The sequence below is a fragment of the Tamandua tetradactyla genome, chromosome 4 (genome assembly GCF_023851605.1).
Source record: "Tamandua tetradactyla isolate mTamTet1 chromosome 4, mTamTet1.pri, whole genome shotgun sequence".
NCBI classification, from domain to species: Eukaryota; Metazoa; Chordata; class Mammalia; order Pilosa; family Myrmecophagidae; genus Tamandua; species Tamandua tetradactyla.
The window spans coordinates 61203673-61217306 of record NC_135330.1 but is presented as its reverse complement, the minus strand read 5'-3'; the positions used below and the strand labels follow the sequence as shown (position 1 = coordinate 61217306).

The 13634-nt window shown below is 37.7% G+C and overlaps 1 protein-coding gene across 2 annotated transcripts in view; it reads right to left on the bottom strand.

The window, feature by feature from the left end:
* Positions 1-13634, bottom strand: part of ZC3H11A (zinc finger CCCH-type containing 11A) — a 67492-nt gene that overhangs the window by 2407 nt on the left and 51451 nt on the right. For both annotated transcript variants that reach the window (XM_077157475.1, XM_077157476.1), the window contains 5 exons: positions 2884-3387; positions 2474-2553; positions 1148-1466; positions 502-668; positions 41-108 (listed from right to left, as the gene is read on the bottom strand). In XM_077157475.1, the coding sequence (XP_077013590.1) occupies positions 41-108; positions 502-668; positions 1148-1466; positions 2474-2553; positions 2884-3387 (1138 nt within the window). The remainder of the gene's footprint in view (positions 1-40; positions 109-501; positions 669-1147; positions 1467-2473; positions 2554-2883; positions 3388-13634) is intronic.

The following is a 13634-nucleotide window of genomic DNA, read 5'->3' as shown; positions in this document are numbered from 1 at the left end:
ATAGTCTTAAGTTTAGGTAAAAAGAATTGCAAGGTATTACCTCTCCCTAGGTTTTTCTGTCTCAGGCATAGTGACTGATTTGTCCTCAGACAGTAGTGGGACAACAGCCTACAAAAGTAAAAGTAAGGATAATTCAGTGGGAGAGCCAGGTTTTTTTAATTTGAGCATATTCATTTTCTTTTGCATCCTTCTTAGAATCATAACTATATTTCTTTAAGTCTGGAAGTCCAAGAATCAATAAATTCAAAGAGTATTCAAATAAAGTAAAAACTTTTTCACCTAAAAGTCAGCTTACCCCTCACCCCCATCTACCATTCCACAAATGCCTAACGTAAATGTAAAATAAACTAACAACCTAAATAACTAAAATAGTTTGGGAAATGGTAGAAAGTATTACCCACAGGTATATAGAGATGACTAGAGAGCTAACAGAATGTTAATCTTCTGTTTTCCTACTACATAAAATAAAGAAAGCACTATGAAGTTGAATCCACTTCTTACCATAGCTGCCTTTTTGGCTGGGCTTTCCTGCAGTATGCAGCTGGAACTGAGTGGCTTTACAGCTGCAATGACAGCAGGGTGGACCTCCACTGCTTTGCGTTTGGGGGCCAATTTGGGGGATGAAACAACTTTAACCACAGATGGCTTCACATTCACTTTGGGTTTAGCTACAAAGGGCAGAAAATATCTTATTAATAGCTAGAACAATCTCTCTTTTACATGGAAAATGACTCAGAATAAAATACCAAAAAATGCTTTCTTATTAGATACAGCACAATTATTTTTTAAATGTTGAAAATGATCCAGAGGCATTCTGTATGACACATGACCATAATGTAAATACACACTCAGATGATATTTTTCAGTGGCTCTTGAATTTTCCACAGTTCTTCTATTTTCTGGTGTTTTTATTCTTCAAAACCAGTGGGAAGATGCACCACAGAAAATTTCAGACAGAGCTTTTTAAACATCAATTTTAAATTCTGAGAAAGGAATTCATCTAGTTTGTCTTTTCAAATAGAATTATCAGAAATATTAGCTTCCACCTTTCTGTGTAATTAAGGCTGATTAAAGTCAACTGACTTATTTCTGGGGGGAATTAACAAAGGTAATTTTGTAGTCCTAAAGCATTATAAGAAACACTCACCTTTACCCTTTTTTTCCAAAGGCTGTGCTGCACATTTCACATTCAATATTGAATCCCCAATCCCTGAGGTTTCTACCTCCACCTTCTGGGATGACTTTGTGGGAAGCCGCTTTGTCAAGTGCCGAGGGTTGCATGGCACAGGTTTGTCCACCACTTCAGTATTGCAAAAACCCACATCTCCCTGAAAGGGTGTCAAAACTGATTTTTCCTTCAGGAGAGTTCCCCTCTCCTGCTGTTTCTGCATGTGCTTCTCTCTCATGGTCTCACATCTCTTGACTTGAATTTTAGTGATGCCAACTGCCATTGTCTCATCTGAAGCCTGCAGATAAGTTTAAATGCCAGAATCAGGTATCCCTAATAACCTGTATGATAAACAGCATATAACAGATACCAGGCTAACATCTAAGTTAAGCATAATTTGATATAATAATCTGGAAATCAAGTGAAAAGCTATTTGATATTAAATTTCAAGCTAAAGATGAAAAAAGATGTATGGAACAATAAAAACCCACAGCTTCTACAGGCTATGCAATCATGACCCCTAAGTCAGATACTAATGGCCCCTAAATAAGATACTTGCACAAAGATTTATGTACTAAGATGTTCATTATCCTATTAATTATAATTGTGTAAGACAAAATCTAAATGTCCAGAAACAGAATATATATGTATAATAGAATACCATGTCCAGCAAAAACAAATGTCTTAAAGAATTAGTAATATGGTAAAAGTTATTTTTAGGCAGGTTGCAAGTTCTCAATTGTGTTTTCCTTTGTTTTTGTTTTTTTAGCACAGGCAGGCACTGGGAATCGAACCTGGGCCTTCGGCCTGGCAGACAAGAACTCTGCCACTGCGCCACCACTGCCTGCCCTCAACTATGTTTTAAACATGAATTAAACATTAAACAAGTTGACATGCAAGCATAACTAAAGAAATGGCTTGAAAGAAATCTATGAAAAAAAAAAGAACAGTGATTATGTCTGGGTTTTGAAATTGGGAGGTTTTCCCCATTCTTTTCCAAAATAAAAATTCCCAAGTTTTGTACAATGAACAATATTACTCTTCAAGGCAGGAAAAAACTCCATTAAAAATATATTAAAAGTCAGTTAAAAACAACTATATAAGGGCAGAGAGCACTAATATAATAGAAATACAAGAAATTTTCATGGAGAACTATAGGCATAGTAAAAGACTGTTTATGTAACATATCATTGAAGTGTGAACAGAAATTTATTGTAAGTTAAAACTAAACAGCATATTTTACCACTAATTCTAGCCCTTGCTTGACATGAGACAAAACTATACAGTGATCTTAAATTAACTAACCTCTTTAGCCTCTGTTGTAGTATCACTGCTCTGAGAAGCAACTTCATTTCCTTCCTGAAGTTTCTTTTCTTCTCTTATACCTATATTTGCATTAAGCAAACATTCAGTTATTTCATTTAGGTTGCAACTTTCTGACAGCTGAAGTAAAAATGTTTCTTAATGCATGTAAGATAGCTAAATCAAATTGTAGATAAAACCAATTAGTCTTCAAGTCTCAAAATGCAACTATTGCTGTGTGGGGTCTAACTAGTGCTGCTGTAAAGAAACAGGTTAACTTCATTTAATGCAGTGTTTTTCAAAGTTATTTGAACAAAGAAAAATTCTCATAAAACTCCCTTAAATATCCTGAGAACACTGTCCTGTGGAATATCATTTGGGGACATGAACTACAGACCAACCTCTATTGTTACCTGTTCTTTTGGTGATGCGGAGCAGCCGCCTTGTCCCTGGAAGGCCTTCAGGCTGAGGCTGGGAGCTGCTACTGCTGTCAGGGTTCTGCTGCACCCTCAATGCCTTCTCCAACTTAATTTCCTCCAGTGTTTTGATATGTACATCCTGCATAGACTTTGTTCTATTTGCAGGTTCCTCTGACTGTCCTTTGCTGGCAACTATGGGTGGCAAAACCACTGTTTTTTTAATGTCATTATCTGTCTTTAACTTGATACAAGTTACATCCTTTTTGCTTTTTTGTCTCTCTGCTTCCTGCTGTCGATGTTTCTTTTCAGCTAGGACCTCAGAGAAAGTTTTGATTCGGATGGTAGAAGAGCTTTTTGTTCCTGAGGTGGAATCATCAACTTTTGTAGGTCCTTCTGTCTTGAGTTTGGTTTGCAATTCTCCACGTTTTTGACTGGCTCTTTCAAGAAGAATTTCTTCTAGTGTTTTCACATGGATCTCACCAACTTTATTAACTCTCTCTGTTTTCATGGGGGAAAATAATAGGTCACTGTACTTGGAAAATATTTTTTATTGACTTGTGATTCCTTTATTCTTGGATGAGAACAGAGTCTAACAGAGAGGTATCATTTAGAAAGGCAATGAAAATGATCGAATGTACTACATTAAGTTTTAATCCCTATTTTATAGGTTTCAGGTAGTGAACTTGAAGGAAAACTCTTAAAAGGCAAATATTGCTATTCAGAGGCTTATTACTGAGGCATCTGAAAGTTATAAACTAATTAGAGAAATTTGTTGTAAACCATACCATTAAAAAGAGCAGTAACTTCTGCTCACTCATATAAATATAAAAATGTCCAGGACATTATGCTAGAAATATAATGGTAAGCAAAAAACAATCTTGGCCCACATGTAGTTTACATTCAAACAGAAAGAACAACAATTAAACAAGGAATAACAAAGTATGGTAATGAAACTGCTTCCATACAGTAAGTATAACGCTACGGAGCATAAAACAAGAAAAACAACCTTTATCGAGGAATGGGTTAAAAGAAGCTTTTCAGAGAAAATGGTTTTTAAACGATGAAAAGGAGATAAAACAGGTAACAAAACAGAAGAAAAAGAGGGAAGGCCCAGTGATTGGTATGTCATGAAACCTACTGAGGAGCAATTTTAATCATACAATTATCATTCTACATTTGTTTAAACTAAAGAGCACACTTCACACTTGATCAGATAACAGTAGGAGAAAAGAAAATTACAGACCATTGTCTCTTATGAATATAAATGCAAAAATCCTCAATAAACTATTGGTAAATCAAATTTAACTACAGAAAAAGGATTATATTCTATGACCAACTGAGATTTACCCGAGGAATGCAAGAGTAGTTCAACATAAGAAAATAAATAAATGTAATATACTACATTAACAGAATGAAGGGAAGAAAAACCATATAATAAAAAAAAAACCCTACAAAACCATATGGTTAATTCAATTGACGCAGAAAAGGCATCTAACACAATCGTGCATCCTTTCATGATAAAAACACTCAGAGGGCGGGACATGGTGGCTCAGTGGCAGAGTTCTCACCTGCCATGCCAGAGACTCGGGTTTGATTCCCGCTGCCTGCCTGTGCAAAAAGAAAAAGAACCCAGAAAACTGGAAATAAAAGGTTTAACTTTCTCAACATGATAAAGGGCACTTACAGAACTCACAGCAAACATACTCAATGGTGAAACACTGAAAGCTTTGGTCTTAATATCAAGAATAAGACAAGGATGCCCACTGTCATCAATGCTATTCATTATTGTGCTAGAAGTTCTAGCCAAAATAGTTAGGAAAGAGAAAGAAAAGGCGTCTTTACTGGAAAGGAAGAAGAAAAACTATCTTTAGTCACAGATGACATAATCTTACCTACAGAAAATCTCAAAGAATCACCAAGAAAGCTACTAGAAACTACTGAATGAATTCAGCAAAATTAAAGGGTACAAGATCAACACAAGAAAACTTCCACTGTATTTTTATACACCAGTAATGAATAATCTGGAAAGGAAATTAAGAAAACGATTCTATTTAACAGCATCTAAAAGAACAAATTACCCAGAAATATAATTAATCAAGAAGGTGAAAGATTTGTACAGTGAAAACTACAAAACAATACTAAAAGAAATTAAAGACCTAAATAAATGAAAACATATCCCAGGCTTCATGGATTATGACTTAAAATTTTTAAGATGTCAATACCACCTGATGTGATTTATAGTCAATGTAGACTTCTACAAGCTATTTTTGCAGAAATGGAAAAGCCAACTCTTAAATTAATATGGAATTGCAAGGGGCCCCGAACAGCCAAAACAATCTTAAAAAAGAAGAACAAGATGGAGGACCCAAAATTCCTGATTTCAAAACTTATTACATGGGTGGTTCAGTGGCAGAATGCTCACCTTACATATGGGAGATCCAGGTTCGATTCCCAGACCATGCACCCAAAACAAAACAAAACTTATTACACATACCTACAGTAAGTAAAACAGTGTGTGGTACTGGCATAAGAATAGAATACAGACCATGTGAATTGAATTCAGAATCTAAAAATAAATGCACACATGTTTGGCCAGTTGATTTTTAACAAGGGCTCCAAGTCCATTCAATAAGGAAAGAATAGTCTGCAACAATGGTGCTGGATGGAAGTCCACATGCAAAAGAATGGATTTGGACCCTTACCTCTTACTATATACAAAAATGAACTCAAACATGGATCTAAAATGTAAGAGATATGACCTAATGTAAGAGATAATAAAATTCCCAGAAAAAAAGATATTTAACAATGGATTCTTATACTTTACAGCAAAAGGATAAGCAACAAAAGAAAAAAAGCTCTGCTTCATCAAAATCAATGTGCATCAAAGACATTATCAAGAAAGTGAAAAGAGGGTGGGCCACCGTGGCTCAGTGGCAGAGTTCTTGCCTGCCATGCCGAAGACCCGGGTTTGGTTCCTGGTGCCTGCCTATATAAGTAAGAAAAAAAAAAAGTGAAAAGACAACCTGTAGAATGGAGGAAAATATTTGAAAATCATGTATCTGATAACAGTTATTGACAAGGATGCGGAGAATGGGAAACTTCATGGGTGGGAATGTAAAACAGTACAGCCACTGTGTAAAAGTTTGGTCGTTTCTCAGAAAATTATGTTTACAATTACTATATTACACAGCAATCCCACTTGTAGGCATATTCATCAAAGAACTGAGAACAGAACTTGAACAGATATTTCTACACCAATGTTCACTGCAGAATTATTCATGATAACCAAAATAAAAACATCAACAGATAAATTAAAAAAAAAAACATTCAAAAGACCACCTGTAACGTTGAGTAGGGCATGAGATTTTGTAGGTTTGTCCTGAGTGATGCCCTAATAAATCCCAGAGTGATTTAACAGTGAACAAAAAAGTATTTGCGAAGTCCCCTTGGAGGAATGGTAAGAAAAGGGGAAAATTCAACTTCCCCAAGGAATTCAGAATATCAGAATTTCTGATATTCTCACAAGCAGTGGGGACAACCAAAGCAACAGGATGAGCCCCCAATCTTGGGGTTTGTTCATATGAAACTTAACCCTACAAAGGATAGGCTAAGCCTCCTTAAAATTAGGCCTAGGAGTCACCCACAAGAGAACCTCTTTTGTTGTTCAGATGTGGCTTCTCTCTCTCAGCCAACAGGACAAGCAAACTCACTGCCTTCCCCCTCTCTATGTGGGACATGACTCCCAGGGGTGTGGACCTTCCTGGCAACGTGCGACAGAAATCCTAGAATGAACTGAGACTCAGCATCAAGGGATTGAGAAAACCTTCTCGACAAAAAGGGGGAAGAGTGAAATGAGACAAAATAAAGTGTCAATGACTAAGAGATTTCAGAGTCAAGAAGTTATCCTGGAGGATATTACGCATTATATAGATATCACCTTTTAGTTAAGGTGTAATGGACAGGCTGGAGGGAACTGCCTGAAAATGTAGAGCTGTGTTCCAATAGCCATGTTTCTTGAAGATAATTGTATAATGATATAGCTTTCGCAATGTGACCATGTGATTGTGAAAACCTTGTGTCTGATGCTCCTTTTATCTACTTTATTGACAGACAAGTAAAACATATGGATTAAATATAAATAAGGGGATTAATGATAAAAATAAATAGGGAGAACAAATGTTAAAATAAATTTAGTAGATTGAAATGCTAGTGATCAATGAGAGGGAAGGGTAAGGGGTATGGTATGTATGAATTTGTTTTCTTTTTGTTTCTTTTTCTGAATTGATGCAAATGTTCTAAGAAATGATCATAATGATGAATATACAACTATATGATATATTGTGAATTACTGATTCTGTATCAAGAATGGAATGATCATGTGGTAAGAATGTTTGTGCTTGTGTGTGGTTATGTTTGATAAAAAAAAAAGAAAGAAAGAAACCACCTGTGTTTCCAGGGAACTTGGAGATATTCCAAAGGAGAACAAAGCCTTCAGAGATGTAAGCTAAAGCATCATTGCCTTGGGTTAAAAATAATGTGACAATCCTGTGGGAAAACTGATTTCCAGTACCTACAGCCCAGTAGTTTCAGTTAGAATGTTTATTAGTAAAAATATGGTTATAAAGTCCAGTTCCCTTTTCTCACATGTAGAGAGGACATGAAATTATGAACATCACTGTGAAGGAAAATTGCATTGATATGTGAAAGGAAATGTTCCCATTGCTACTTTTTTTTGTTGTTAAAACATGGGCAGTCACCAGGAATCGAATCCGGGTCTCCGGCATGGTAGTGAAAACTCTGCCACTGAGCCACGGGTGCCTGCCCCTACTGCTATGTTTTTTTAAGATATGATATTCCATATTTATTATAACACTTGTGGTGGTTGTTTTATTGATTTGATATACACAAAATATCCTGATTTTTTTTGAATAGATAATTACTTTATCCCCCACATGATGTTGGGGCTACCTAGCAAACCCTTGCCCTCAAGAATACCAGTTATCATGATAGTACCTGACTTAAAGGGAGAATACTGGGGAGAAAGGTTGAATAATGAATAAACGAGTGTATTGTGATACCTGGTACTCTTAACTATACAGGCTGTGGAAGAAGAGAAAAGTACAGAATTTGCCTCCCAGGATACCTAGGCTTGAGACTAGCCTCAGAGTAGGAGAAATTCAAGTAGTTCCTTCTTTCTCTTTCCCAGTTGTGCCCATGATGAGCGTGCAAGGAGCATGTGCTGGTTTGAAAGGATTATATATCAGTTTGAAAGGATTATGTGCCTTAGAAAAGCTGTGTTTTAATCCTGATCTAGCTTTCAGAGGCAGCCATCTCTTTTAATCCCTCTTCAGCACTATTGGTTGGAAATTTGATTAGATTATCTTCATGGAGATGTGGCCCACCCAACTGTGGGTATTAGCCTTTGATTAGATGGAGATGTGACTCCACCCACTGCAGGTGGGTCTTGATTAGTTTACTGGAATCCTTTAAAAGAGGAAGGATTTTGGAGAAAGCTTGAAAGCCATGAGAACTACAGAGCCCACAAAGCCAGAGACCTTTGGAGATGAAGAAAGAAAACATCCCTAGAGGAGCTTCATGAAACAAGAAGCCTAGAGAGAAAGCTAGCAGATGTCGCCATGTTTGCCTTGTGCCTTTTCAGTTGAGAGGGAAACCCTGAATGTCATGGCCTTCCTGAACCAAGATTTCTTTCCCTGGATGCCTTAGATTGGACAGTTCGATAGGCCTGCCTTAATTTGGACATTTTTATAGACTTGCTTTAATTTGGACATTTTCATGGCCTTAGAACTGTAAACTTGTGACTTAATAAGTTCCCCCTTTTGAAACCGTTCTGTTTCTGGCAAACTGCTTTCTGGCAGCTAGCAAACTGGAACAATTAAATTAAATTCAAGCATTATTCTGTGATAAAAAATAAATAAATGGCCCAAGAGTCCTGATGAATGCATAAAAAAAAAAATGTGGTATATACATGTAATGGAATATTATTCAGACATAAAAAGGAATGAGGTTCTGATACCTGGTACAACATGGATGAACCCTGAAGACATCTTGAAAGTAATATAAGTCAGAATAAAAGTAAAAATGAGTTCTCTTATGTGAAATACTTAGAAGATACAAATTCAAAGAGATAGAACAGTGGTCATTAGGTGTGGGACTGTGGAATAGAAGTTATTGCTTAATGGAAACAAGTTCTTGTTTGGAATGATGAAAATACTTTGGAAACAGTAGTACAAATTACACAATCTTAACAATGTACTTAACGTCACTGAATTGTAAACATAAAAATGGTTAAAATTATTTTTATAAATATGAGAGGATCGTATGGTAGCCCATGACAAACTCTGGGATCTGTCATGTAACTACTTGTTGAAGAGTGCTTTGAAAACTACTGCTTTTTTATTTCTTTGCTTTGTATGTATACTATACAATAAAAAAAAAGTTTAAAAAATTATGTTTATATTATCATTATTTTACCACACTAGTTTTTAAAATTCACACTGCACATATATGACCATCCTCATCATTAAAGCACTAGGAAAAGAAATAACGAAGTGATGTGCAATAAACAAGAAGAATGTGGAGAATCTATTCACATATATATATGTATGTGAATGAATCAATGAATAATAATAGTTCTTAAAGAAAAAATTAAAAAATAGTCTTTCATAACTTTAAAAATCCACATGTTCTGTCTCACTTCCTGAACCTCTGAATATGCTGTTGGAATATTCCCTACTGGTTTCATTGGTTTTTTTTTTTTGCTCCCTGGTTAGTTTTATCAGAGTTCAGAACTCAAGTTTACAACCTGACACCCTCAAATCTAGTTTGTTTCTATGCTCACAGCACAAATCACACAGTACTATGTCTACATTTCTGATTACACTAGATACTTCATGAGACAGTGACTGCATTTATTTGGTTACATGCAATATTTTAGTACATCACCTGTTACACAAGAAGCAATCACTTACTGACTCATTTTCTTAGTTTTTAAATAAAAATTATAAATGCTTCCATTTTAAGATAGCAGACTGATCTCAAAATTACCACTCCAAGAAAATTCAGTGTGACTGGTGACTTGGAGACCCTGTTTACCTACCTTACCAAAATTTCATTGCAATGACAGAGAAGACAATAAAAATAGAATAAACCCACAACAGCCATGGAAAACAATGCCACTCCACTGAGAGAGCATAAATCTTGATGAATTTCTGAAAGACAAAGCAAATATACGAATTTACAGAAAAATAGAAAAAGAATAGACAGGATTGTAGGATAAGCACTGTTCTTCCCAAGAGAACCAAAGAAAACTGCCAAACTTAGGCCAAAGCAGTAATGGGCTCTGGAAGAATTTAAGGATTACCTATAGAACAGTTAGGCCAGTGTGCTGGTTTGAAATGATGTATGTACCCTAGAAAAGCCATGTTTTAATCCTAACCCCATTTTGTAAAGGCAACCATTTCTTCTAATCCCTATTCAGTATTGCATGTTTGAAACTGTAATTAGATTATCTTCCTGGAGATGTGATTTAATCAAGAGCGGTTGTTAGGCTGGATTAGGTGGAGGTGTGTCTCCACCCATCTGAGTGGGTCTTGATTAGTTTACTGCAATCCTATAAAGGAGGAAGCATTTTGGAGAAAGAGACTGAGAGAGAGCAGAGCAGAATGACATAGCTGCAAGAAGCAGAGTCCATCAGCCAGTAACTTTTCAAGGTAAAGAAGGAAAATGCCTCCTGGGAAGTTTCATGAAACAGGAAGCCAGGAGAAAAATCTAGCAGATGATGCCATGTTCGCCATGTGCCTTTCCAGATGACAGAGTAACCCTAACCATGTTCACCATGTGCCTTTCCAGATGAGAGAGAAACTCTGTTCGCCATGTGCCCTTCCACTTGAGAAAGAAACCCTGAACTTCATCGGTCTTCTTGAACAAAGGTAACTTTCCCTGGATGCCTTAGATTGGACATTTCTATAGACTTGTTTTAATTCTGAATTTTCTTGGCCTTAGAACTGTAAACTAGCAACTTTTTAAATTTCCCTTTTTAAAAGCCAATCTGTTTCTGGTATATTACATTCCAGCAGCTAGCAAACTAGAACAGCCAGTTATGATTTTTTCCTGAGAAATCCCTTAAAAAGAGGTGATTCTCTCTGGGAAGGGAAAATATTATGAAGATGTTGGGGCTGGAGAGACACACAGCATGAAAACTCTTGCACAAATGCCAAACAGTAAAAGGCAAGGTGGGGGAGAAAGTAAAAGCAAGCCAGAAAAAGAAAAATTAGTACCATTCATCAAGTACAGAAAACCTTTCTTACTGTGGCAATCATATGGGTCCCCAGCGTTCTGACTGGTAACCCACACAAGCTGCCTTTTAGTATACCCTCAACACTTAGTCAAGTATCAGCCAGATCTCCCAATCAGAAGAGGGGGCTACTTGGAGAAAAAGACCTTTAAAACCATAGAAGAAACCTAGCTCAAGTATTTAAAACTAGGGAAAAAACAAAACACTAAAAATGAACCAGAATAAAAAGAAATGATTAAGAAGTCAAAAAAATACACAACATATACAAAAAATAAAAACTATAAAAAAAAATAATTCAAATGAGAAACTCCAGAACAGCCAAATTAGGTAATAAAAAAGGTGAAAAAAGAAAACAGAAGAAGTACTCAGAAAATAATAACACAGGTGTTAATTACATGCAGCTGAAGAACTGGATAACAGAGCAGGCAAGGCTGGCCTGAAAACTGCCATTGAGAACAGGGTCAGCAAGCTATATACAGCGTGTGGGCCAAATCTGGTCACTGCCTAGTTAGGTAAATAAAGTTTTACTGGAATGCAGTTATGCTCATTCACTTACATACTGCATATGGCTGTTTCTCCCTACAACAGTAGAGCTGAGTAGTTGTATCAGATTGTGGACTGCAAAGCCTAAAATATTTACTATCTGGCCTTTACAGAAAAAGTTTGCCAAACCCTGATTTAGAAAATAAAGCCACAGAAAGTGAGGTGAAAAAAGACAGAGATGGAAAGTATGAAGGCAAGGCCAAAAGACAAGTGGAGCACATGTTCAAAAGTTCTAACATCTGCTGAGAATCCCATAAAAAGAAAACAAAAAGAAAGGTGGGGAATTCCAGAAGATGGCCAACTTCCGGGAAGATGGCCAACTAGAGTAGCTCAAGATTAGACCTGCTCCACGGAAAAGTTACAGAAGGGGTAGGAGGGTGAGTGAGGCAGTGATTCGGGAGTGCAGCTAATCTGAGACAGCTTTATGCACCACATGCAGCAGCCCTGGTTGCAGAGGCCAAGGAACTGAGAGGCAGAAAGCTGGAGCCTGGTGCGGAGTTGCAAAGCCCGCATGAATGCATGTACTGGACCGCGGGACTAGGAAGTAAGCCAGGCCGTGTTCCTTGGCATGCTACCCTTACCAGCGCAGACCCATAAGTGACAACTCACCCCACATACCTGAACCCCATCACCCACTCCTATTCCCCATGCTCCAGGTGTACCCACCCCACCAGGCCCCAGTACATGTACCTTCCCCACATCCCCACCCCAAGTACAGCCTAACCCACCTCTCCTACATACCTGCCGAGCACTACCTTCCCTTCCTTGTTCCTTCCCTTCCTTGTTCCCTGCACAGTGTTGTTAGGGCATAAAGTTTGCAGGCACTAACCTCTATATCTGGGCTACCCCACACCACCCCCATAGTGTTGTACAACCTCACCTCACCCTCCCTGAGCTCAGTGCATCAGTTTACGGCACTCCCAGGACAACAGATGCAAACAGGCCCCCAATCACGTCATTCAGCTCTGGGAACTAAACTTTACAGCAGTCCTAGAACCATGTACGTGCAAAGCCCTCAGCCTCACTTCCCAGTTCTGAGAAAGTAACAACCCGAGCAGCTGTGTCACATCTGCCCCCAATCCATGAAGGCATAATGCCGACCTGCTGCCACAGCTCTATGCATGTGCACAGAGGGCCCAGTGCCTTAGACCAGCACACACAAGGGTCACACCCCCCAGACCAGTGCACCTGCACAGCTACATCCTCCCTGGCCGCTGGGCGCCCACGTTCACAAGCATCTGTAATATCCCCAACCTGCACCTATACCTGCCCTGTAACAAATCACCGCACTGAGTGCCCCACCCTGTGCCCTGCTTCCTGCTCTACAACCACCTGGAAACACAAGGCCTTAGACAACTGAAAGAAAGCAACTCCCACAGTAAATCAAGATATTTACACACCACGAAGGCAGCAGAAATCACTAAGCATATCACCATGCAGACAGAAATAGCCCTGCCTAATGACCATTTTAAATCACCAGAGGAGACATAGAAGTTAGAAAAACTAATAAAAAATGTTCATACAACTCTACTTAATAAAATAAGTGGGATAGCAAATGACAAAGGAGATCAAGAAGACAGTAGAAGAGCACAAAAAGGAATTTGAAAGAATAAATAGAAAAACAGTGGAAATCACGGAGATTAATGACTCTGTTGACCAAATAAAACACATTTTAGAGGCACACAACACCAGGCTTGAAGAGACAGAAGAAAGAGTAAGCAATAGACAGGATTACTGACATTGAAGACTCAAAATAGCAAATGGCAAAAAAGATGGAAAAAAATTGAATGGGAACTCAAGGAAATGATAGACAAAACAAAGCGACAAATACAAAAATCACTGGTGTCCCAGAAGGAGATGAGAGGAGTAAAGGGCTAGGAAGAGTAGT